General features: G+C 41.7%; 1 protein-coding gene and 1 long non-coding RNA gene across 5 annotated transcripts in view; one reads left to right on the forward strand and one right to left on the reverse strand.

Annotated features, from left to right (window-relative positions):
• Positions 1–19,583, reverse strand: part of LOC128564770 (uncharacterized) — a 49,435-nt gene extending 29,852 nt beyond the window's left edge. The window contains exon 1 of the long non-coding RNA XR_008374157.1: positions 19,252–19,583. This is a non-coding gene — a long non-coding RNA (uncharacterized LOC128564770). The remainder of the gene's footprint in view (positions 1–19,251) is intronic.
• Positions 19,584–19,952: 369 nt separating this feature from the next.
• Positions 19,953–26,036, forward strand: part of EMSY (EMSY transcriptional repressor, BRCA2 interacting) — a 117,201-nt gene continuing 111,117 nt past the window's right edge. For all 4 annotated transcript variants that reach the window (XM_053560531.1, XM_053560532.1, XM_053560533.1 and 1 more), the window contains exons 1-2: positions 19,953–20,064; positions 21,723–21,831. In XM_053560531.1, coding sequence (XP_053416506.1) covers positions 21,762–21,831 — 70 coding nt within the window. In that variant the 5' untranslated portion in view covers positions 19,953–20,064; positions 21,723–21,761. The remainder of the gene's footprint in view (positions 20,065–21,722; positions 21,832–26,036) is intronic.

Below are 26,036 nucleotides of genomic sequence, written 5' to 3' on the forward strand. Positions count from 1 at the left end.
GTTGTTGCAGTTGTCATTGTTGTTTTTAGTAGGCCTGGGCTGGATTCAAACCCGCTAGCCTTGGTGTATGTGGCCAGTGCCCTACCCACTGAGCTATGGGTACCACCCATATTTAATGTAACTTTTATGTGACACAGGAACCTTCATAAGGAAATGAAAACCCAAAGAAATAAACAAGCCTGAGGATTTTTATACTATGTTTGATGAAGAGTGGAGAGTCATAGAAAAATATGATAGGACAAAGGAGAGATGAGCTAAGGGTAATAAACTGAGAAACGTACCAAGACCTATTTGTTCAGATTCTTCTTGGGGTACCTCTGTCTTAGAGAAAAGGTTGTTAGGAATAGCACTTCTTACAAGAGGGTCTTAAGACCTGCTTTGTAGGAGAAGGGCGGGGGAAGGCCAGACAGATCTTTTCTGCATCTGCCATTTTCTCAAATTCCTTCAGTTTAAGATATTCAGTATTCTAAGGGTTCCATATTGTGGGGTAGCACGTTCTGAACTCACAGAAGGGTATGAACATTTTAATTACACACTGCCATGATTTATTTTAGTAAGCATCTGTGATTTTGCTAAGCAGCACTCTTTCACCTTCCTCTGATAGTACACTAATTTTTCTAGGGAAACCAAGCCCATCCTCATGCTCACACCATGTGCTTTGGAAATAACTGACTTGACCCACATCCGTTTCCCTTTTCCCAGACAGTAACCACAAGGTTCAGACCTAGCAAATCAGAGCATTACATTCCCCAGCGCATAGTTCAGGGCTGGACATGTGACCTAGATGGAACTAATAGCAACAAAGCAAGGAGACTTGGGTAAGATTGTTGAATGAGATGGCATGTGCTCTTTTCTTCTGGCTATAAGCAGGGAGGATAATGTAAACCCGGAACTGCTGGGAGCCAACACATGGAACCTGACAATGAAGCTAACACAGAAGACAAAGCTGAGAGATGAGGAAATACTAAGACCAGCTTTGTTTGAGTCCCTGGGTTTGGTAATTCCTGAAGCCAGAACTACCATAGAACTTTTCATTAAAGTGAATCAGCACCTGTGGCTCAGTGGGTAGAGCGCTGACCCCATATACCGAGGGTGGTGGGTTCAAACCTGACCCCGGCCAAACTGCAACAAAAAATAGCCGGGCATTGTGGCGGGTGCCTGTGGTCCCAGCTACTGGGGAGGCTGAGGCAAGAGAATCGCCTAAGCCCAGAAGCTGGAGGTTGCTGTGAGCTGTGATGGCACAGCACTCTGCTAAGGGCAATAAAGTGAGACTCTGTCTCTACAAAAAAATAAATAAATAAAAATAAAGTGAATCAAAATTTTCCATTGTACTTTAAACCATTTCAGTCATTCATTCACTTATTATGTATTGCTGAAAGAAAAAGAAAGCCTGTTTCAGTTAGCTTTTTGTTCTAATTATTTTTTACCTTTTAAAAAAATTATAAACTGGGCAGCGCCTGTGGATCAAGGAGTAGAGTGCTGGTCTCATATGCCGGAGGTGGCAGGTTCAAACCCATCCCTGGCCAAAGAAAAACCAAAACACACACACACACACAAAAATTATAAACTTTAACTTTTAGAGCAATTTTAGGTTCACAGCAAAATTGAAGGGAAGTTCCCATATATACCCTATTCTCAGATGCACAACCTCCTCACTATATCAACATCCTATACCAGAATGGTACATTTGCTACAATCTGACACATTATTACCACCCAAAGTCCACAGTTTACATTATACTCTTTTTACTCTTTATTTTTTTTTGCAGTTTTGGCCAGGGCCAGGCTCGAACATGCCCCTCCCAGTATATGAGACCAGCGCCCTACTCCCTGAGCCACAGATGCTACCCCCTTTACTCTTTTTCTTTTTTTGAGACAGAGTCTCACTATGTCACCCTTGGTAGGGTGCCTTGGTGTCACAGCTCACAGCAACCTCAAACTCTTGGGCTCAAGCAATTCTCTTGCCTCAGCCTCCCAAGTAGCTGGGACTACAGGCACCCACCACAACACCCGGCTATTTTTTCTAGCAGTTGTCATTGTTTAGCTGGCCTGGGCTGGGTTCAAACCTGTCACCCTTAGTGTATGTGGCTGGCGCCGTAACCACTGTGCTTCGGGCGCCAAGCCTACATTATCCTTTTTTTTTTCTTTCTTCCTTTAGTGATTCTCTTGCCCTTTGCCTCCCAAGTAGCTAGGATTACAAGTGCCAGCCACAACACCCGGATATATATTTTTTTTTTTTGGTAGAGATGGGGTCTCACTTTGGCTTACTCCAGTTCATGCTGGTCTCGAACCTCTGACCTCAGGAAATCCACCTGTCTCGGCCTCCCACAGTGCTAGGACTACAGGCGTGAGCCACCCTGCCCGGCCTACATTATACTCTTGATGTTATATAGTCTGTGGTTTTTGATAAATGTATAGTGACATGCATTCATCATTGTAGTACTTTTTACTTTTTGTTGAGGAATAATCTCTATTAAGTATACAAGTTTTACATATACAGCATGATTAACTTTTTCATATGCATTATCTATCACATAGCCCCTATCCAGGTCAACATACAGGACGTGTATAGCATCCTAGTAGGCTCCTACATGCGCTATCAAAGTAGTTACCTACCTAAAGGTATTTACTATTCTTATCTCTACCACTATTGATTACTTCTGATTGCTGCTGAACTTTATTTAAATGGATTCTTACATGACATACGAGGTTTTATTCTTGTTTTTTAAACCATAACCAGTAGTATGTTCTGTGGTCAACACATATTTAGATAAATCTTACATTTTTATCTCCAGGATTAAACCATGGTAACTGACATTCAGAATAAATTCTTTTTTTTTTTGAGACAGAGTCTTACTCTGTTGCCCTGGATAAAGTGCCATGGCATAGCTTACAACAATTTTAAACTCTTAGGCTCAAGCAGTCCTCTTGCCTCCGCCTCCTGGGTAACTGGCACTACATGTGCCTGCTACAATGCCCAGCTAGTTTTTCTATTTTTAGTACAGAGGAGTCTTGCTCTTGCTCAGGTTGGTCTCGAACTCCTCTGAGCTCAGGCATTCTACCCACCTCAGCCTCCCAGAATGCTAGGATTAGTAGGAACATTGCAAAATTCAATTCATTAAGCAAATTAAATAAATTTACCAAACATCTATCATTTGCCAAGTACTATATTAAATGCTGGAAATAATAAAAAAAGGTACAGTTCCTTCTTTCAAGGAGCTTATCCTTTGGCATAGGCAACTACCATGGAAACAAGTAATTATATCTTACATTATTAAGGAAATAATAAATTATGTTTATTATTCTATACTGGGAAAGCAGAGATATAGATTAAAAAAAAACATTTATAGCAGCACCTATGGCTCAGTGGGTAGGGCGCTGGCCACATACACTGTGGCTGGCTGGTTCCAATGCAGCCCGGGGCAGCTAAACAACGACAACTACAACCAAAAAATAGCCAGGCATTGTGGCAGGTGCCTGTAGTCCCAGCTACTTGGGAGACTGAGGCAAGAGAATTGCGTAAGCCCAAGAATTTGAGGTTGCTGTGAGCTGTGATGCTACAGCACTCTATCCAGGGCGACAGCTTGAGACTCTGTCTCAAAAAAAAAAAAAAAAATTGGGCGGCGCCTGTGGCTCAGTCGGTAAGGCGCTGGCCCCATATACCGAGGGTGGCGGGTTCAAACCCGGCCCTGGCCAAAACTGCAACCAAAAAATAGCCAGGCGTTGTGGCAGGCGCCTGTAGTCCCAGCTGCTCGGGAGGCTGAGGCAAGAGAATCGCTTAAGCCCAGGAGCTGGAGGTTGCTGTGAGCTGTGTGAGGCCACGGCACTCTACCGAGGGCCCTAAAGTGAGACTCTGTCTCTACAAAAAAAAAAAAAAAAAAAAAAAATTTACTGGGCCTGTCTAGGTGCTCGGCACAGGAAATATAAAGACAGTTGGCTGCTCTGTCTTCAAGAAGCTTCCTATTCAGCAGAAGTTACAATTATCTCACTATAGTTTGATAGTTACCTAAAGTGTGGCATGAAACATGTGCTTTGGGAACCCACAGGAGAAAAACTCCGACTGTGGCTGGTGTTGATGGAGAGAAGGCTTCTAAAAAAGGGAAGGGAAATGTGGGCATGAAGAGCAGAGTGCTATATTGGCTTCCCAAAACTTGGTCCCCACATTCCACTTTTAAACTTTTATCCTCATTCTCACAGCTTCAAGTATTATGTCTAATACAGTAGAACATCCATAGTTGACCACCATCATATCTTGATCATCTCCTTTAAGTTGACCTAATTTCTATACACGAAGACATGCACCATGGGTGTGTATCAGTACCGCAGGCCTACTTCCTTAGGCTGACCACCACCATCTGTTGACCAGTTTGTTACAGTCCCTTGGGTGGTCAACTTACAGAGGTTCTATTATATTTGAAAATGTTCTGGCATTTTTTCCTAGAGTAAACTTTAGGAGAAAAGTTGACCCAACAATTTCACTCTTAGATAAATATGTTAAAGAAATTCATTTATTTTGTCAGGAATCATGAACAAGAACGTTCACAGCAAACAATTCACATGAACAAAACCAAAATGCTCTATCAGTGGAAGAATGGGAGAAAAAAATTGTGATAAATTTACACAATGGAAAAACAAAAGTTAAAATGAATGAACTGTAGCAACAATATGGATGACTCTTAACAATATAAGTGAGAACAGTTAGTTCTAAAAGATTACAAAATGCATGATATATATTTTTATGGTACAGAATTTTAAAATTAACATAGGTTAATTAAAATGCAGAAAAACCAGTTTTTTGGAGTATAGTTCTATAAATGTTACAGTTTTTCTAAACACCACCTCAATCAAGTTATAAAAAAGTTCCATCAGCCCTTACCAAGTCCTCTTGTGCTATCTCTTTTGTAGTTATACCCTTCCCATACAGTGACAGCCACTAATCTATATGCTATCACTATAGCTGTATCTTTTAGAAGTGTCATATAAACGGAATCATACAGTAGGTAACTTCTGGAGACTAGCTGGCTTCTTTCACTACAAATAATATCTTTGAGATTTACCCTAGTTGTATGCATCACACCTCCCTTTTTATTGCTCAGTAGTATTCCATTATATAATTCTGCCACAGTTTATCCATTCACTCATTGAAAGACATTTGGTTATTTCCAGTTTTTGGTGACTATGAATGGAGCTGCTATAAGAATTCATATAGGTATTTTTGTGAACATTTTCATTTCTCTAGGGAAAGTGTATGACAATGGGATTGCTCAGTCATATGGTATTTGTAAGTTAACAAGAAAATGCCAAACTGTTCTTTAGAGTGGCTATATCATTTTGCATTCTCATCAGCAATGAATGAGTTTCAGTTGCTCTGCAGACTCACTAGGAGTTGGTATCACCAATAAATTTTATTTTATTTTATTAAATCATAGCTGTGTACATTGATATAATCATGGGGCATCATTCACTAGCTTCACAGACCATTTACCATGTTTCACATATACCCTTGTAAGATGCACCGCTGGTATAATCCCATCAATCCCCTTCCCTCTACCCACCTCCTCTCTCCCTCCCCTCCCTTTCCCCCTTCCCCCTATTCTTAGGTTGTAACTGGGTTATAGCTTTCATGTGAAAACCCTAAATTAGTTTCATAGTAGGGCTGAGTACATTGGGTACTTTTTCTTCCATTCTTGAGATACTTATACTAAGAATATGTTCCAGCTCCATCCATGTAAACACGAAAGAGGTAAAGTCTCCATCTTTCTTTAAGACTGCATAATAGTCCATGTGTACATATACCACAATTTCTTAATCCATTCGTGGATCAATAAATTTTATTTTGGTCATTTGATTAGGTGGTTAGTAGTATCTCATGATGATTTGATCTTTTAAGAAACTAGGTCCTGCTATGTTGCTCAGGGTGGAGTGCAGTGGGTATTCAGAGGCGCAATCACCTTGCACTACAGTCTCAAACTATCTTCCTGTTTCTGCCTTCTGAGCAGCTGAGACTACAGTGCACACCACTTCACTTGGCTCTGATATCATGATTTTAATTTGCATTTCTCTAATGGCTAATCCTGTTCAGCACATTTCATGTGCTTATTTGCCATGTGTATGACCTCTGGTGAACTGTCTTTTTAAGTCTTTAGTCCATTTTTGACTGAGTTGTTTTCCTACTTGAATACAAGTCCTTTGTCAGGTGTTTTGCCAGTACATTATTTTCCTTCCAGTCTGTAGCCTGCCCTTTCATACTTTTTTTTTTGAGACAAGAATCTCTGTTGCCCCAGGTAGAGTATCTTTGTATCATAGCTCACAGCAACCTCAAACTCCTGGGCTCAAGTAATCCTCTTGCCTTAGCCTTCCAAGTAGCTGGAACTACAGGCACCCACCACCATGCCTGGCTAGTTTTTCTATTTTTTTTTTGAGACTTTGTTGCCCTTGGTAGAGTGCTGTGGCGTCATAGCTCACAGCAACCTTAAACTCTTGGACTCAAGCGGATAGGGTGTTGCTCAGGTCAGGTTGGTCTTGAACTTGTGAGTTTAGGCACTCCACCTACCTCAACCTCCCAGAGTGCTAGGATTACAGGCGTGAGCCACCACGCTTGGGCTCTGGCTGGCTAATTTTTCTATTTTAGTAGAGATGGGGTTGCCCTCTTGCTCAGGCTGGTCTTGAACTCCTGAGCTCAAGTGATCTACCTGCCTTAGTCTCCCAGAATGCTAGGATATAGGCATGAGCCACCTTGCACAGCCCCTTTCATATTCTTAACAGTGTTTTTTTAAGAGTATTGCCTTGGTTGTTTGTAAAATATTATTTGACCCGAGACTTCCACTAACAGAAAGATGGAGTATATTTTTCCCTATTCTTCCTGTTAGGTATAGGTAAAAACCCTGGACATTATACATAAAACCTTACACATAAAACATAACTAAAACAAACATAAGACTCTGAAAGGTGGGAAGAAGGCAGACCAGGTAAGGACCTGGTACTCAAGGAATACATGGTGGTGGGTTCCCTCAGTTTTCTTTTGCCTCCTATATCCCACATTGGGTACCAGAAAAGCTGACAACCCAGAAATGACAATGGGCACAGATTAAAAAAAAAAAGGCCTAAGAAAAGCTTGCTATGGCTTGGCACCCATAGCACAGTGGTTACGGTGTCAGCCATATATACTTAGGCTGGCAGGTTCGAACCGGCCCTGGGCCAGCTAAAACGACAACTGCAACAAAAAATAGCTGGGTGTTGGAGTGGGCACTACTTGAGAGACTGAGGCAAGAGAATCGCTTAAGCCCAAGAGTTTGAGGTTGCTGTGAGCTGACATCACAGCACTCTACCAAGGGTAACATAGTGAGACTGTCTTAAGAAAAAAAAAAAAAAGCTTGTTCCCTCTACCCAAAGGACTGGGGAAAGAAGTCTTGCAAGACAGAAAACTTAAATAACAGCTCTACCTCAGGAAAATTCCACAGAAAAAAACCACTACCCCATCCTCAACCCCACCATCAAAGGCTAAGTGGAGCTTAGATTTTCACCCTTGCCAGGTTATAATGAGAATATCTAACTCCCCAATCCCCCTCTTGGGTTCATGTCAGAGAAGATGAGTGGGAAACTTGGATTTTCATCCTCAATGGGCAGTAATAAGGTTTTCTCTTAGTAATTCCCTCTTTCATTTGCAGATGTCACATGTGGAACATGGATCGTCACCGATACCTGATGGTAATGAGGTGCCCCTTCCCTTTTCTGGTGGGACAGTGTCAAATAAGGCCTAAGAGTTGAGACTTCACCTTCAATTAGAAGTATGAAGCCACCTATATCTCCTCACTTAGCTAAACTGAAATGCATGCATTTCCCCACATCCTAATGTTTATTATGCCTGTGTTTGCCATTGGTGTTTCTTTCTCTGCTTTGAACTCCCTTTCCTCTTGTCTGCTGAACTCATCTCTTAAAAACCTTATTATTTTGTCTTCTTGGTGATCTTTTCTTTTCCTGCTCCTAGGAGAATTGATGACTCTTTAATCCCATCGACACCATATTGTATGGTAATTTTCTGTTTATGTGTCTGTCTCACCCCACTAAATTATGAGTTTTTGAAGGGCAGTGATTATGTTTATTCATGTGTTTCTCCAGAGCCTGGCACAGGGCTTTACCTAATGAGTACTAAATGAGCTCTGTCATATGTAAATTATTTTAAAATGAAATCATTTTTAAAAGAAAATCCTTATCTAGTTTTTTAATTACTCTTGTGCTTATACAACATAAAGGTTTTTTTGGTTTATAGATGAGGTCTTGCTCTGTTGCCCAGGCTGTAGAGCAGTGGTGGCACAATCTCTACACACCTTTTTGGTGGCACAGCTCACTACAGCCTTGAACTAACTTCTGGGCTCAAGTGATCCTCCCGTCTCAGCCTCCCAAGCAGCTGGGACCACAGATGTCATCCAGGCTGGTCACAAAGTCCAGCATTAATTTTTTTTCAGTGGTCACCCAAAGCCCCTGCTTTTACCGTATTAGTATGGTGCTGGTATACTGCTCCATGTAGTTTGTTTTCAGACCAAACCTTTTCTCCTTGAATCCTTCTTTTACACACAGATCATTTGGTTTTTAACTTTAATATTCATACAAGAAAGACATTAAGATACAGTGAGAAAAGCATGTGCCTTGGAGTTAGACCTAAGTCTAAATCTTGGTTTGACTACGTCACAATCTACATTTTCCAAAAATACTCAGTGTACCTGTCAAACCCTGCTCAAATTGCAGATTCATGAGTGGAAAATAAATCTTTTTGTTACTTCTAGCTAGAAAGTTTTGTGTTGATTTGTCATGTAGCAACTATTAAGCAGATCATATTTTGGTACCAAGAGTGGGATGCTGAAGACATTTGGTTTTGGGAATGGGTGGACCTTGAGAATTGTATTAGAGTACTTCAAAGAGACTGTCAGCAGAAACCTGATTACCTTGGGGAGACCATCTGTGAAGATTTAAAGAAAAGTGGGGAAAATCTTACTGGAAGCTAGAGGAATGCAGATCTTTATTAGGTAGTGGAGGAAGTTTTAGCAACATCATTACTGGTGATAACATGGAAATAGAAAATGCACCTAATGAACTCAATGATCTCATTGAAGAGATTCTCGGGCAGAATGCTGAAAGGCTACCTGGCTTTTTCTTGCTGTCTATAACAAAATGAGAGGAGAAAAAGGTAAAGAACAAACATTAACTATAAAGAAGCCAGGACTTGTTTTTAAAATAAAATTTTCTCACTCCTCACTTCTCCACATGTCAAATGACATTAAAATTAAAAATGACTTCTGGGGGCGCCGGCCCCATATACCGAGGGTGGCGGGTTCAAACCCGGCCCCGGCCAAACTGCAACCAAAAAATAGCCGGGCGTTGTGGCGGGCGCCTATAGTCCCAGCTGCTTGGGAGGCTGAGGCAAGAGAATCCTTAAGCCCAGGAGTTGGAGGTTGCTGTGAGCTGTGTGAGGCCACGGCACTCTACCAAGGGCCATAAAGTGAGACTCTGTCTCTACAAAAAAAAAAATGACTTCTGGGCATTTATATGTAAGGTATTATCAGGGCAACATAGCCTAAAGATGAAGCAAAGGGGCCAGGCATGGTGGTTGATACCTAGCACTCTGGGAAGCCGAGGCTGGTGGATTGCTTGAGGTTCGGAGTTCGAGACCAGCCTGAGCAAAAGCAAGCCCCACATCTCTATTAAAAATACAAAAACTAGCCAGGCATTATGGTGGACACCTGTAGTCCCAACTACTTGGGAGGCTGAGGCAAGGAGGGGTCTCCTGAGCACAAGAGTTTGAGGTTGCTGTGAGTTAAGATGATGTCATGGCACTCTATGGTAAAGACTGAGACTGTCTTAAAAAAAAACACACACAAAAACAAAAATGATGAAGCAAAGGGCATGACTGTAAAACCCTCAATAAAGACCTCAGATTTACGGTGATGCCTTAAACAGACAAAAGTCCCTCTCAGAATCTTAAAAGAGTATGCTATGAAGATCTGTTTTTGAAAAAGAATAAAATTTCTATTAATATTAAGCTTATTGGCCCAAGAAGACCAAGGCAGAGAAGGGTTTATCCTTTTTTTTTTTTTTTTTTGAGATAGTCTTTTATTTGTCGCCCTCGGTAGAGTGCTGTTGCATCATAGCTCACAGCAACCTCAAACTCCTGGGCTTAAGTGATTCTCTTGCCTCAGCCTCCCAAGTAGCTGGGACTAAAGGCACCTGCCACAACACATGGCTTTTAGACACGAGGTCTTGTTCTGGCTCAGGTTGGTCTTAAACATGTGGGCTCAGGCGATCCACCTGCCTCAGCCTCCCAAGTGCTCGGATTACAGGTGTGAGCCACCGTGCCTGGGTTTATATTGGTGAGGTACTACCAGCTTGGACTAAAAGGAACAGAAGGTTTCAAAATGAAAATAAGGCCTTGGACCCCTGAACTTCTAAGGGCAGGAAGCAAATGAGAAAACTTGGCCTCACACATCGGCCATTTTTAGTAGAAAATGAAGAATATCTCAGAGTGCAGAACCTAGAGTTCTGAGGGAGTCAAGGGCTGTAGAGAATCATTCCTAGGATATAAGCCCCCTAACCAAAGAATTAGCTTCAAAATTGTTATGAAGCACTGGTCCTGGTATGCCTCTTGCTTTTTCCCTTTTTGAATAGGAGTGCCTATACGGGTTACCCTGTGCTTTTCCCACCAAGTTAGATATGTGGGGAAAAGATAACTTTTCTCTCAAGTATTTATGCTGAGGAACCACACCTGAGGAACTTCAACCATACCTAGACTTGATTTTGACAAGATCCTAGATCTTAAGCTCAAGTCTGTTGCCATAATGGAAAGAGACACTGGGGGCTCTAGGGGAAGGAATGAGGGCATTTTGCATGTGGGAGGGATGTAAATCATTGTGGGCAGAAGATAGACTGTGTCTGTTGCTATTTCTAAAATGACCACAGGGCTGGGTGTGGTGGCTCATGCCGGTAATCCTAGCACTGTGGAAGGCCAAGGTGGGTAGATCCATTGAACTCACGAGTTCAAGACCAGCCTGAGCAAGAACGAGACCCCATCTCTAAAAAATAACCAAGTCTGTGGCAGGTGCCTGTAGTCCCAGCTACTCAGGAGGCTGAAGCAAATGAATTGCTTGAGCCCAGGAGTCTGAGGTTGCTGTGAGCTATGACACCATGGTTCTCTACACAGGGTGACAAAGTGAAACTCTGTCTCAAAAACAAACAAACAAACAAAAATGACCACAGTAATATTTCTGGCCCCACAGGGTCTTCCAGAATCCCACTATACTCCCACCAAAAGAATATTCCCCTTTAATACTATACTTCCATAGTTTGATGATTAAAATGACAATTTCCTCTTGTCTCTCTCTGGTCACTTGCCCTTGGAACCTAGCCACATGTTGTAGGGAAGTCTAGGTCACATGGAGATGCTACATTCAAATTTTCCAGCTGATGAACCCAGCAGATTATAGGCAGCAAGCAACATCAACTGCCGGTCATATGGATGAATGAGCCGTCAGATGATTCCAGACTTCATTATTCAAGCTTCCCGGGCTGATACCAAGAGAGGTAGAGATGAACTGTCTCCACAAAGCCTTACCTAACTTAGAGATCTGTGAGCAAAATAAATAGTTTAAGCCACAGTAATGGTCTGTTATGCAACCATAGATATCCAGAACTCCTGAATACTTGTGTGTTTATGGGAAGAGTCTTTGGTGATATTAGACTTTGGAAAAATGATTTTTCTCTCTAGGGTTTGATTTCCTTAGCTATAAAATGGAACAATAATTACTAAGTCATGAAAATGTTGAGGTTAAATAAGATAATACACATAAATTGTTCTTTTTATAAAAGATCTTCAATAAATGCTACTTAATATTTCAACTTATTCCCAACAAGTTGTTATAGCTTTCCTGCTTTGTACAAATTCTCATTTAGGGTATGTGTTATATTACATTTATACACATATAAAAAATGATTTTTTATTTAAAATCTCTCTATGTAAACACTGCAAACTTGTAGCTTCTTAGAAGCAAAGCCAGACCCACCCAACTAAGCCACTCCTGATTTCAACAGCAACTGCAAAAACTGTATAAATTAAAAAATGTATTTTTGTTTTAAGCCATTAAAGCTTGGAATATTTTCTTATGCACTAATAGTTAACTAATAGCTATATCAACATTGAATGGGATATAGAGAAACTGATCCAAAGTTGAAGACTCTTTTAGGGTTGATGTGGAAAGACAGAGGTGGCTATACTGACTTGAAAGTACTGATAAAATTGAGTTTCAAATAAATGACTATGGGGTCCCAGGCACAATATAAAAGTAAAGCCAGCAAATGGGAACAGACTTAGAGAATTGGGAAAATGTAAAACTTGTAGATTTCACTGACAACAGGTTTAATAAAGGTGAAGGAGTAAGAAATCTAGAATAAAAGAAAAGTTTTGTTTAGAATGTGGAATGCCTTTTCTCAAATTGTTCAGAGGTAGATGAGTTTGAAGAAGAAAGTATAGGATTTGGTCTCAAAAGTGGGTAGTTGAATAATTGTGAGTGCAAAGACAGAGAGGAAAATGGTGCAACCAAAGCTGATGACAGCAGATTGTTAAAAATCTTCTCCCTAAGAGTGATGGAATGATGGTGGAATGGAGGTTGCATGGCCATGGGCGGAGCCTGTGGCTCAGTCGGTAGGGCGCCGGCCCCATATACGGAGGGTGGCGGGTTCAAACCCGGCCCCAGCCAAACTGCATCCAAAAAATAGCCAGGCGTTGTGGCGGGCACCTGTAGTCCCAGCTACTTGGGAGGCTGAGGCAAGAGAATCGCTTAAGCCTAGGAGTTGGAGGTTGCTGTGAGCTGTGTGAGGCCACGGTACTCTACCGAGGGCCATAAAGTGAGACTCTGTCTCTACAAAAAAAATAAATAAATAAAAAATAAAAAAAGGAGGTTGCATGGCCTGATGGTGAAAGCCTCAACGCTGGGGTAGTTCCTCTATGAAGTTGTAGTGATGAGTTAGAAGAACCTGAGCTTTTACTCCCACCTTAAGATACTGAAGGTAGGAGAGAACTCCTCTGTAAAAGACTTCAAGAGAGACTGAACTTTAGGAAACACCTAAAGATTTTAGACCAGATAAAATAGCAGCAATACTCTAGAAAAGGTTAGCTGTATGAGAAACTTTCTTCGCACTATAAACATGAGTTTGCTTATAAAAAAACTGGAACTTTTATTCTGCTTGGCACTGGAAAGTTTTAGGCAGGGAACAGACACGGTGAGCTTTGCAGTGGCAGTAGTGAGGACATAATGGGCAAGGGGTACATAGAGGTTCCTCTCGTGGAAGTGGGTTTATAAAAAGGTTCATTCCACAGAGGTGATGAGGCTCTGTCATCAACCCACTAAAAGAATGAGCTCAGCTATTTAGAAAGTAACTGCAATATTTAATAGATGGAGAGGGAGAGGAATGGAGACAGCCGACAAGGCAGTGGCCTGACCTTTCACCTCCTTTTGAAAGCTTTCCTAGATTGTTTAAAAGTATTTCTGATCAGGGTATGGTGCCCCATGTTCACACTAATGTACACAGCTATGATTTATTAAAAAAAAAAAAAAAGTATTTCTGACATTCCATAGAACCTGGGTATGTAATCGCCAGTTATCTTGTTTATCTTCTTCCTTTTTTGTCTCCTAAATCTGCCTATCTTGATCTATTTGCTATTACACACACACACACACACACATTTGTGTTCGTATATACAAATATCTATTTTTTGGTCTTTTTTTTATTAAATCATAACTGTATACATTGATATGATCATGGGGCATCATACACTCGCTTCATAGACCATTAATTTTTTGATCTTGATATTCCCATTTTAAACACACACCTTGGCCACACTAGAGTGGTAATAAACTTTTTGAAGGTAAGAATCTAAGGCAGTGCGGTAGAGTGCAGAGTCACACATACATACATGGTAAAGCCAGGATTTAAACCTAAGCAGTTTGGCTCTAGAGCCTATGCTCTACCAAAGGTGACCAAAATGTGGCCCATGGGGCAACATGCAGATTACTTGAGGTCTATTTTGCTTATCTGTGGCATCAAATATCTAGAAAAGAATGCACAAATCTTTTTTTTTTTTTTTGCTCATCAGCTGTCATTAGGGTTTGTGTATTGAATGTCCAAGACAAGTCTTATTCTTCCAATGTGCAGTAGAAAAAGGTTAGATCTGCAAGCCATTGGTTCTCAAACTTTAATGTTTAGTAGGAATCACTTGAGGATCTTGTTAAGATGCAAATTTTGATTGTGCAGATCTGGGGGAAGGCCTGGATCTTGTATTTCTAACTAAAAAATTAGTGAACCTAATTTTTTTCTTTTCTTTTTTTTGAGACAGAGTCTTAAGCTGTTGCCCTGGCTAGAGTGGTGTGGCATCATAGCTCACAGCAACCTCAAACTCTTGAGCTTAAGTGATTCTCTTGCCTCAGCCTCCTCAGTAGCTGGGACTACAGGCATCTGCCACAAAGCCTGGCTATTTGTTTTGTTGGCAGTTGTCATTGTTGTTTAGCAGGCTGGATTTGAACCCGCCAGCCTTGGTGTATGTGGCCGACGCCCTACCCACTGAGCTACGGTGCCGCCCATTTTTTTCTTTTTTTGCCAGAGTCTTACTCTGTTGCCATGTGTAGTGTACCATAACAGCATAGCTCACAGCAACCTCAAACTCTTGGGCTTGAGCAATCCCTTGCCTCAGCTTCCCCAGTAGCTGGGACTTATAGGCATGCATCACCACTCCTGGCTAATTTTTCTATTTTTTTAGTAGAGATGGGGTCTTGAACTCCTGAGCTCAGGCAATTCACCTGCCTCAGCTCACCAGAGTGCTAGGATTACAGGTGTGAGCCACCATGCCCCAAGTGAACCTAACGTTAAACAGGACTTGCAAGACCAAAAAAAAAGTCGAAAGGGCTGAGTTCTAGTCCCAGTCCTACCGCAAAATTCCTGCATGACTTTGATTAACAACTCACTCGACTTCTTTGGACCTCTGTTTACGTTTTTTTTTAATTAATGTTATTTATTTTTATTGTTAAATCATAGCTGTGTACATTAGTGCAATCAAGGCGTACAATGTGCTGGTTTCATATACAATCTGAAATATTCTCATCAAACTGTTCAATGTAGCCTTCATGGCATTTTCTTAGTGACTGTATGTAGGTATTTGTATTCTGCATTTAGTAAGATTCTTTTTTTTGTAGAGACAGAGTTTCACTTTACTGCCCTCGGTAGTGTCGTGGTATCACATGGCTCACAGCAACCTCCAGCTCTTGGGCTTATGTGATTCTCTTGCCTCAGCCTCCTGAGCAGCTGGGACTACAGGCGCCTGCCACAACGCCCGGCTATTTTTTTTTTTTGTTGCAGTTCGGCCAAGGCTGGGTTTGAACCCACCACCCTCGGTATATGGGGCCGGTGCCCTACTCACTGAGCCACAGGCGCCACCCAATTCTTTTTTTTTTTTTAAATGTAGAAAATAAATCTCTAGGCTTGGTGCCCATAGCACATGGCACTAGCCATACACCAAGGCTGGTGGGTTCGAACCCAGCCTGGGCCAGCTAAACGACAACAACAACAAAATAGCCAGGCATTGTGGCGGGTGCTTGTAGTCCCAGCTACTTGGGAGGCTGAGGCAAGAGAACAGCTTAAGCCCAAGAGTTTGAGGTTGCTGTGAGCTATAACGCCACAGCACTCTACTGAGGGCAACATAGTGAGGCTCTGTCTCAAAAAAAAAAAGAAAACTCTAAAGTTTTATCCATTTCAATTTGCCTAGCTATATATAATACCACAGAAGCTTAACAGATACTTAAGATGATAATGTTAAGATCTACCTTCGGGCGGCGCCTGTGGCTGAAGGAGTAGGGCGCTGGTCCCATATGCCAGAGGTGGCAGGTTCAAACCTAGCCCCGGCCGAGAAAAAAAAAAAAAAAAAAAGATCTACCTTCACTACAAAATTAAATAGAATGAATACAAATCATCTTGAATAATTTTTTTTAAAGATTAACCTGCTTCGTTAATAAAGGAATAAATTTTGCGATAGGTTTTATACTTACTGTACTCCTATACATTTTCCAAGATTAGAGGTAGTTACACTCATGGCTAGTGGCATACTGTCTTAGTTTTTCTTCTTTAATTTACTGCACATTTTTGGGAGCCAAAATGTCTTCATTTGAAATCATGGCTCTGCTACTTCCTAGCTTGTTACCTATTTAACTTTTCTTTTTTGAGATAAGAGTCTCACTTTGTCACCCTTGATAGAATGCCATGGCATCATAGCCCACAACAACCCCAAGCTCTTGGGCTCAAACAATTCTTTTGCCTCAGCCTCCCAAGTAGCTGGGAATACAGGTGCCCACTACAATACCCGGCTATTTTTAGAGGGAGGGAGTCCTCACTCTTGCTCTGGCAATCCACCCGCCTCGGCCTCCCAGAGTGTTAGGATTATAGGCATGAGCTATGGTGCCCAGCCTCTCTATTTAACTCTTCTGTGCCTTAGTTTCTTCATCCATGAAGTGAGGATAATGGCATAAGGTTAATGTAGGGATTAAACAAGTTAATGTAACACCATCTGGAACACAGAAAGTCTTAGATAAGTATTAGCTATTATTCTTACTCTGTGCTAGGCTTTAGACTGCGCAGACTTTGTTTGCTCCTCTCCTTAAAGAGCTCATTGTCTAGTCAGGAAGATTTTCAAACAAATGACCATAATTCAGTGTTCTGAGCTCTGTAACAAGGTATGCCTTAAGTGGTGTAGAAGTAGAGTTGGAAATGTATGCCTTGTCCTAGACTCTAGGACCTAGAGGGAAAGGTATGGGCGGGGTAACTGTGATGGCAAAGTTTGAGTCTGATCCTTAAAGAAAAGAATGTCTGGAACATTTGGGATTATGAAGCAGTCAGAGAGGTAGGTAGTTTATGGCTGCAAAGGAAATATGTTAGAAGAAAATGGAAGATGTAGTATGTAGTGGCCAGCAGCATCAATATCACTTGGAAACCTATTACAAATATAGGATACACCGAGGCTGGCAGGTTCAAGCCCGGCACAGGCCAGCTAAACAAAGACAACTGCAGCAAAAACATAGCTGGTCGTTGTGGCAGGCGCCTGCAGTCTCAGCTACTTGGGAGACTGAGGCAAGAGAATCACTTGGGCCCAAGAGCGAGGTTGCTGTGAGCTGTGACACCACAGCACTCTACGGAGGGCGACAAAGTGAGGCTGTCTCAAAACAAAAAACAAAAAAAAAGAAATATAGGACCCAGGCCTTATTCCAGATCTACACAATAACAATTTGCATTTTAACAAGACCCTAAGTGGTTCCTACTCAGAGAAAGAAAGTCCACACAGCATAGCTCTAGAGCCAAACTGTTTAGGTTTAAATACTGGCTTTATCATTTACTTAAGTGTGATTTTAGGCAAGCTATTTTACTTCCTTATGCCTCAGTTGCCTCATTTGTATTTAGGGATAATAAGACTTCCTACCTCGGGTGGCGGCTGTGGCTCAGTGAGTGGGGCGCCTGCCCCATATACCGAGGGTGGCAGGTTCAAATCCGGCCCTTGCCAAACTGCAACCAAAAAAAATAGCCAGGCATTGTGGTGGGCACCTGTAGTAGTCCCAGCTACTCAGGAGGCTGAGGCAAGAGAATCGCCTGGGCCCAGGAGTTGGAGGTTGCTGTGAGCTGTGTGACACCACGGCACTCTACCGAGGGTGACAAAGTAGACTCTGTCTCTAAAAAAAACAAAAAACTTTCTACCTCATAAAGCTGTTCTAAGGGCCAAGTTAATAAGAAAAATGCTTAGAAGAGTGCTTGGCACCTACTAAGCATAAGGATTAGTTATAATAATTCACCTCTCATATGCTACTTTTTATGTTCAGGGCTGGTTTTCTAGGCCTTTTGTCTTTCCATTTCTACTCCATTACCTGTAATTTTGACTTTCACTGTAGATGAACAAGCACTTCGAGATTAGAAGACCTGAGGTTATAATGTCCAGCTCTCTTCCACTTTCTTTTTTTTTTTTTTTGTAGAGACAGAGTCTCACTTTATCACCCTTGGTAGAGTGCCGTGGCGTCACACAGCTCACAGCAACCTCCAACTCCTAGGCTTAGGCGATTCTCTTGCCTCAGCCTCCCAAGTAGCTGGGATTACAGGCGCCCGCCACAACGCCCGGCTATCTCTTCCACTTTCTACCTGAGTAAATTCCTGAACATCAGGCACATACAGTATGCCTGCCAGGGATATGTAAGGCACACACACACAAAAAGAATGCATGTTAAAGTATAAAATCTTCTACTAAAATGAAAGCATTCGCCTCAAAACAGGATCCACTAAAAGATTGGAGAAAGCCTGCAAATGAATTTGTCCCATTTCACAATATTATGAAGGTAGAGGTTTGGGTTTCCATGATACTAATTTTCCTGGACCTCAGACAGTATTTTTAGCTAATGACAAATACGGGTATGAAACTTAAACGCTGTCACTTACTTTTTCTTTTTATCCTACCAGTTCATGCAAAAACCTGAATAGTCTCACGTTTGTATAGTGGTTCACAATGTATAAAGAACTTTCATCTATGTTGTCTATCACAACATTCTTTTAGGGTAGTATTGACCCCATTTTTTGAGAAGGAAACTATGTGTGATAATAGCAGAATGCATATTAAAAACTCCTTTTGACGTCAGAGGCCAAGTTCAGTGACTCAAGTCTGTAATTCCAGCACTCCGGGAGGCCGAGGCGGGAGGTTCGCCTGAGTTAAGGAGTTCAAGACCAGCCTGAGCTACAGCAAGACTCCCCACTGAACAAAACAAAACAAAAACTAGCCGGGCGTGGTGGCGGGCGCCTGAGGTCCCAGCTACTCGGGAGGTTGAGGCAGGGGGATCGCTTGAACCCCAGAGTTTGAGGTTGCGGTGAGCAACCTTTAGCCGGGGCAGCAGAGGGAGGCTAGTCTGAAAAACAAAAACAAATCACACATACACATAAAACAAACAAAAAACTCCTCCTTTTTGACTTTGGTATTCCAACCGGATCCAACGTTACAGAAAGTACAAAATTTAAAGAGGGAGGACAACCACAAAACTTTACAGAATCTTCAACAATATCGGGTATTGATTTCAACTTTATGACCGCTGGTAACTATATTTTAGGATCCTTTTCTCATTTGTATAGTAGGGGCGACAAGATTTTCTCCACAAAATTGTGATAAAATAAGAACAAAGGCTCAGGATAAACCTACCAGGTCGTAGGGGCCTCAAATAAATCCCTCCTCCTTCTTGCCTTTGACAGATTGAGCACAAGATATCACTACCATTCCCAGTCAAGGCACGGGTTCCCCATTCTCTATACGCAACTCCGTAACCTTCAGAACCGGTACTGGCAATTGCGACGTCCACAGTGTCAGTTCTCGTAGCGTAGATTACCTTTCCTCCAATTGCCGTTTGGAGGGCTGGAGGCCACTAATAATTGACTTCATGACCCTGAGGAACTTGATCCTAATTTTCATCGGCGCTTCGGGGACAAAGAGGCTTCCTAACATCCCTAACCTCGGCAGAGTAAAGGCTGCTACAACGTCCCTACTCCACCTACCGACGCCATTTTGACCACTACGTGTGACGCAAAGAGCGCAGCCGATTGGCTGAGAGACGACAGGCGGAGGAGAGGCGCGCGAAGCCGGCGAAAGGGGGTATGTAAATTCAGCCAAGGAAACTACAATCCCAGGCTTCCTTGCGCGTGCGACAGCAAAGCTGGAGCGAAACTGGTTGGAGTTTGGATTCAGACCACAGCTCCCAGCATGCCCCGCGATGTCGGTCGTTTTCTTTCTGTACGCGGAGGAAAAGAGGGACAGGATGAATGGAGGACTTTTCGTGTCCGTTCTCCGAAAGGCGGGAAAGGCGAACTACATCTCCCGACTGGCAGCGCGCGCTTGCGCCTGCGCTCTAATATCTGTCGCCATCTTGCCCCTTCTGAGGCACCGCAAACAAACCCAATTCCTGCTGTCCCCTAGTCTTGGCGGAGGAGCATTTTAGATGAGCCCCGAAAGGCCGGGCAGGTGAGTGACTCTCAGGCAAGATCTTGGGAAAAGCTGGCAGGCCGCCCAGGCTAGGGGAGCGCGGGGCCATGCATTCGGAGCCAGGCTCGGGGCGCCCAGTCCCATCCTCCGTTGTTTCCTAACGGGATCATAGGGCTCCTGAAGGTGGACTGAGGGGGATTCTGGCAGGCCTCACGTTGGGACCCCGGGCGTCCAGCTCTGGGAGGCTCCCGGTGAGTTCAGGTCGTTTGACTGGCTGTCCGCGCGCCTACTCTGTCTCTGTTGTCTCTCTCTGCTGAGAAGGGAGCGAAGCGTGGATGCCGGCTGGGGCCCCTGACACCAGCTACTGGCCCCGAGGGGGCTTGGGTCGTGGGCTTGACATTGGGACCGGTGCTGCGAGGCCCGGGTGAGGAGCTTGGGCGGGCTGCTCTTGCGGTGCTGCTGCAAGAGAGTGCGTGTTTGGAGAGGGGGCGGGGCGGGCTTGTCTCCTTGACACTTGAGTTGGGCAGGATTATACTAGATCCTGGTTGCCGGGGCGGGTCCGGCAACACCGCCCGGTTTCTAATGCGAAGCAGCCCGGCAGTAGGGTCCGCTGGCGGGGATGCATTGGGATGCCGTGACGTGGTTCTTGATTCGGGCGGTCGGCGGTAGCCGGCCGCCTTCAAGATCCTGTCGGGAGGCGGGGACTGGCTTGTGGAGGGAGCGGATTCCTTTAGCTCTGCCCCTTTATCCTCCCCACCCCTTTTCTTTATGTCATCCTCCCGGCTGGGGTGCGCAGTCCAGTTGTCCTTACTCTGAGTTGGTTCCGAGCTGAGAGGACTATGGGAAGTAGGGGGAGGGGGGGTGCTCAACTCGGAGCGTGGAGTTGGAGTTAGCATGTAGCAGTTATTTAGATTCGATATCTGACTCCTAGGATACGCAGTGCTCATTCATTTATTCATTCATTCTTTTTACTTATCATTCGTTTACCCGTTTAACAAATAATTACAGCAGATCTAGGTGTGCTAAGCAGGTATTGTGCAATCCCCCAGCGAAGTGTCTTTTTGTTCTCTGAGTTAGAGAATTCTCAATACAAAGTAAGATTTTGGCAACTAAACTTTTGGTAAAGTGTTGTTTAATGACTACCTGGTCTAAATCCATATTTTATTGTTAAGACTTGCGGATAGAGTTCTTTATGACATTCTATTGACCCAACTAATGTGCTAGGAGCTTTACATATTTTATCTAATAAGTGAGGAAGCCAACAAGTCAAGTAACTTAACCAAGTTAACACAGGTAGTAGCACCTCAAATTTTTAAATTCAGCCACTTCAAAATAACTTTACACAACTGTTCTTCAATACTTACAATGAATTGAGTGGCATTACCTCTGTTTTATAGATGTGTAAAACTTAGAACAATTTACCTAGGATCACGTAGCCAGTAAGTTGAAAAGCTGGAACTAAAACTTGAAGGTGACTGTCTCTAAAGCCTGTGCCCTTTTCACTGTCATAGGCTTGAATAGTGAGTTCACATATGGTTGATTAATTCTTGATTTTTCAGAAGTTGGAAAGTGTAGTGAAAAAGGATCGTGATGTAGTTTATCGGTTTTTACTTCTTAGTCTGTGGATGGGTCTCCAGGTGAGTGGGCTTGTACATACATTGGTAATTTGATTTTTTTTGTTTGTTTTGTTGTGGTAGGGAGGAGAAGCTCTTTGGGGCTACCAAACAGAAGCAGCAATGCCTGTTGTGTGGCCAACCCTTTTGGATCTCAGCAGGGATGAATGCAAAAGGATTCTTCGAAAATTGGGTATGATTTTCATTTTCAATATTTTTTACCTCTCCATAGTACTTTTCTATTTCTGTTTGGATCATTGCTATTTGCATGGATGTCATATCTCTGCTACATCAGAAGTTCTTTGGAGTTATAGTCTCCATCTTACTTAGTGTTTTCCCAATGCCTAGTACAGTGCTTTGTACACAGTAGGAGCATGAATCATAATAATAGTAGTAGTAGTAAAGAGTTACTGAGGCCTACCTGGCTATTTTTAATCCTTTATATTCAACATCTCATATAATCCCTACTTAAACCTAAATGGAAGGTTTCCTTTTTTTTTTTTTTTTTTTGAGACAGTCTCACTATGTCTCCCTGAGTAGAGTGCCATGGCGTCACAACTAATACCAACCTCAACTCTTGGGCTTAAGCGATTCTCTTGCCTCAGCCTCCCAAGTAGCTGGGACTACAGGCGCCCGCCACAACACCCGGCTATTTTTTGGTTGTAGTTGTCATTGTTGGTTGGTAGGCATGGGCTGGGCTTGAACCCGCCAGCTCCCATGTGTGTGGCTGGTGCCCTAGCTGCTGAGCTACAGTCACCAAGCCAGGTTTCCTTTTTTTGGTCTGCCTTTTACAGATGAAGCTTAGAAGCCAAAGTAATGCTAATAAGTAATTGAATCAGCATTTGAACCAATTTGGAATATGATTTCAGTCTCACTTTAATATACTCTTAACTTTCATGAGTGTATGTATGAATTACATACTATTTCTGAATTCAAAGTTAATGTAAAGTATGCTCACTTTCCCAAATTATGTTTTACTGTCATTACAGTAAGAAAACATACTTCATGCTTATAATACTAAGTGCTTATTTACCCTTACAGCAGCTTTTCTCAAACAATTTAGGGAAAGAATTCCCTCATGCTAAAGTATCCGTTGTATGCAACGAACTAACTTCTCTTGGTGCCTCTAGGATGGTATTAGTTATGTACTATTCTTGGAAAAATTGAGAAAAGAGTTATTAATCAAATCATTTTTTTTGTGTTCTGTGATTCAGATGAAGATCTTTGGGTGAGAAATGTTGCCTTAGATTGTAAGGACCTTGTTGTCTTATTTACTGCTTTAGTTTATAGTTTAGCACAAATGAACAAAATGAACGAACAAAATAATTAGCAAAGAACAGTAAATGCTTTCGCTGTTGATATGAATTACTTAGATAGCTATGATTTTAAAGGGGACAGTTTGGATATTAAATTTAGGCAGAGTTGGGGTTTTGGTACAATTACTAATGACCTATATGATTGAGGACAAGTTATTTAATCTTCCTGAATCTGTTGACACTTTTGTAAAAGAAGGCTAGTATAGTAGGTGGCTCATGTCTGTGCCTGTAATCCTAAACTCTCTGGGAGGCCAAGGTGGTTGGATTGCTTGAGTTTAGGTGTTGGAGACCAGCCTGAGCAAGAGTGAGACCCCATCACTACTAAAAATAGAAAAACCAGCTGGGCATTGTGGTAGGCACCTGTAGTCCTAGCTACTTGGGAGACTGAGGCAGGGGATCCCTTGAGCCCCAGAGTTTGAGGTTGCTGTGAGCTATGATGCCATAGCACTCTATCGGGGCAACAAAGTGAGACTTTGTCTCAAATTTTAAAAAAAGAGTAGTAATATCTGCCCCATTAGTTGTTATGTGTATTAACAGTATATATAAAGGGCCTATCATCGTGCCTGACTTCTGAGTATATAGCATTGCAAGCAGCTGCTTTTAGACATTTATTTATTTGCAGCTGAATCTTTTCTTCAAAGGAAATTTTTGTTGAAGATTCGTATGTGTAAGTCAGATAGAATCATAGCTGCTCTGGCCCTGCCTGCCCTTTTTATTCACCCCCTGTCCCCATGAGTATTTTAAATCACTTCTTAGCATTGCATTTTAGCAGGTTTCTGGATGGGGATATTAATCATTCCTTCATCTTTTTTAATTTTTATGTTTTGATCTTATATCCAGTCTTTTAGTACTAATCTGAAGATAGTTTTCTACACACTTACATGCAATTGTATAACAATATGACCCAGTAAATACTGATTATAACTTTGGACTTGTACTTATTTCATAGCTGAAATAACTGCAGAAGACCAGATCACAAAGACAGTAGATTGAGTTGGGGCTTCTGGGTTTTGGGGGCCTTGAATCAAGAGATTATGTCTAAATATAAAAATAGTAATCTTTAAGTCTAAACTTATCCTTAATTTTAGTCACAGCTGTGTGGGTAATTCTGCTTCTGTACCAAAGAAAATGTCTGTCCTACATGGTAATGTCGTCTTCGTTGACCCTTGCCTTTGGGAAGTAAGCCTTGATAGTGATTTGCAGAAAGACTGCTTCCCCTTCCGATGGCTCATTATCATAACAACAAAACTTTTGAATTGCCTTCAAATGCTAGCTGTGGGCCCAAACTTTAGAGACTAAAGTACTTTATTTAAAAATTAGCTTAGAATATTTTAAGGATTAGCTTTGGCCTTTTAAAAATATTTATAAATCATTTTAATATAAGGTGCTAAACACTTAAATTTTGCTTAAGTATGAAGAAGTTGGGATAGAGAATTTTTTTATGATACACTGAACATACTAGTGATAGGTAAATGCTTCCTTTTGACTTGCTTCTCCCCTGCCCTATTTTTATCATCTTTCCTGAACTGTAACTGTAACATGGGACTTTATGGATTATGGTATAATTGAATGGCTGATTTTGTTTGAATGGTATGGTTTGTGGGCTTTATAAAAATGGTTTGTCAAATCTTTTATTTTGGGTGTTCTGATGAGTTTATTTCATTCTGCTTAGGTGTTATTGATTTAAGATACCAGAAATACACTTAAGTGTGAAATATGTCAGGATCTAAGAATATTCATCCAAATGCACATCAAAAAATGTGAAGGAGGTTGGGAAGCTAGTAGAGATTCTTTACAATGAGTGAATTTTTGGTGAAAGAAAATGCTGTGGTTGCTGTAGCTGTGGTAACTGTGTTCCGAGTCCCAGTTGTGTATGTGTGATGTGCCATCTCTTAATTTTGTACCTGATTTCTAAGGTTGACTTGAAATGTCATAAGTATTTGTCATATTTCTTTAGTTTATTTTCTTTGAAATAGTGTCTTGATCATCATAAATTCACAGGTCGAAAGTGAATTTATGATGATCAAGACACTATTCATTTTTCCTCAGACAACTTCCTCTCTTTGACCTTTCCACTTCTCTTAAATATTTTGAAGCTGCAAAATCTGACTCTTTTCCTTCTGCCATTACTTCTGCAATCAGTCAATTACTGAGTCCTGTCAAAACCTTTTTAGGCTAGAAGTAGAAGTTTTTCTCAGTCTGGCCACAGATTATTTCTATTTTTGTCTTTTTCTATTCCTTTACATGTGTGAACTAAGATTTTTACTTTTATATATATAGGTACCGTGTTGGGTTTTAATCACCTTGAGGATAGGGACTTTATTTATAGAAAAAACAAAGTAAAATAAAAATATAGGTACCTTGTTGGGTTTTAATCGCCTTGAGGAGAGGCACTTTAAAGTCCTATCATTAGAATGAAAGTACAAAAGGACTTTAAAGTCCCTCTCCTCGAGGCGATTAAAACCCAACAAGGTACCTATATTTTTATTTCCCTTAATGTAAAACTCTCACTATTATTGAAAGTTACTAGAATAATATGAAACATTATTTGTTCTTTTACCTGTTTCCTTCTGTACATTTGCACATTAACATTTGCATTACATTTCTCCCCTGCCTGCCTGGAGCACAATTCTCTTTCTAATTAAAGCAATGCTTCCAGACTGGATGATGTGTTTCTCCTCTATGTCTTTACCATTGTATGTACACTGTATCATAATTGTCTGATGACTGGTTTCACTGTAGCTTCTCCATTCAAGAGTTAACTCCTTGAGGGCAGTACTTAGCATGACTTTTGGTGTTTATAATAGGACTCAATACTGATATGTTGAATAAAATGTTCCACAAATGGAGGCATAAACATAGATTATAGTGAATTCTTAGTTGGTTATCCCTAGTGCCTTTCTGAACTCTGTTCAGGGTCTGATGAAAGTTTAATGTTTCCTGGAAGTATTTCCTTTACTACTTGGGGCAGCAGAGCTTTGTCCTTTAAGAAAGACCCCATGGTATACAATACAGATTGAGCATGCAGGATATCTCTTTATATATACATTTAGGGTAATTCAATTGGACCAGACATTCAATG

Source organism: Nycticebus coucang, chromosome 14, assembly GCF_027406575.1.
Source record: "Nycticebus coucang isolate mNycCou1 chromosome 14, mNycCou1.pri, whole genome shotgun sequence".
Taxonomy (NCBI): Eukaryota; Metazoa; Chordata; class Mammalia; order Primates; family Lorisidae; genus Nycticebus; species Nycticebus coucang.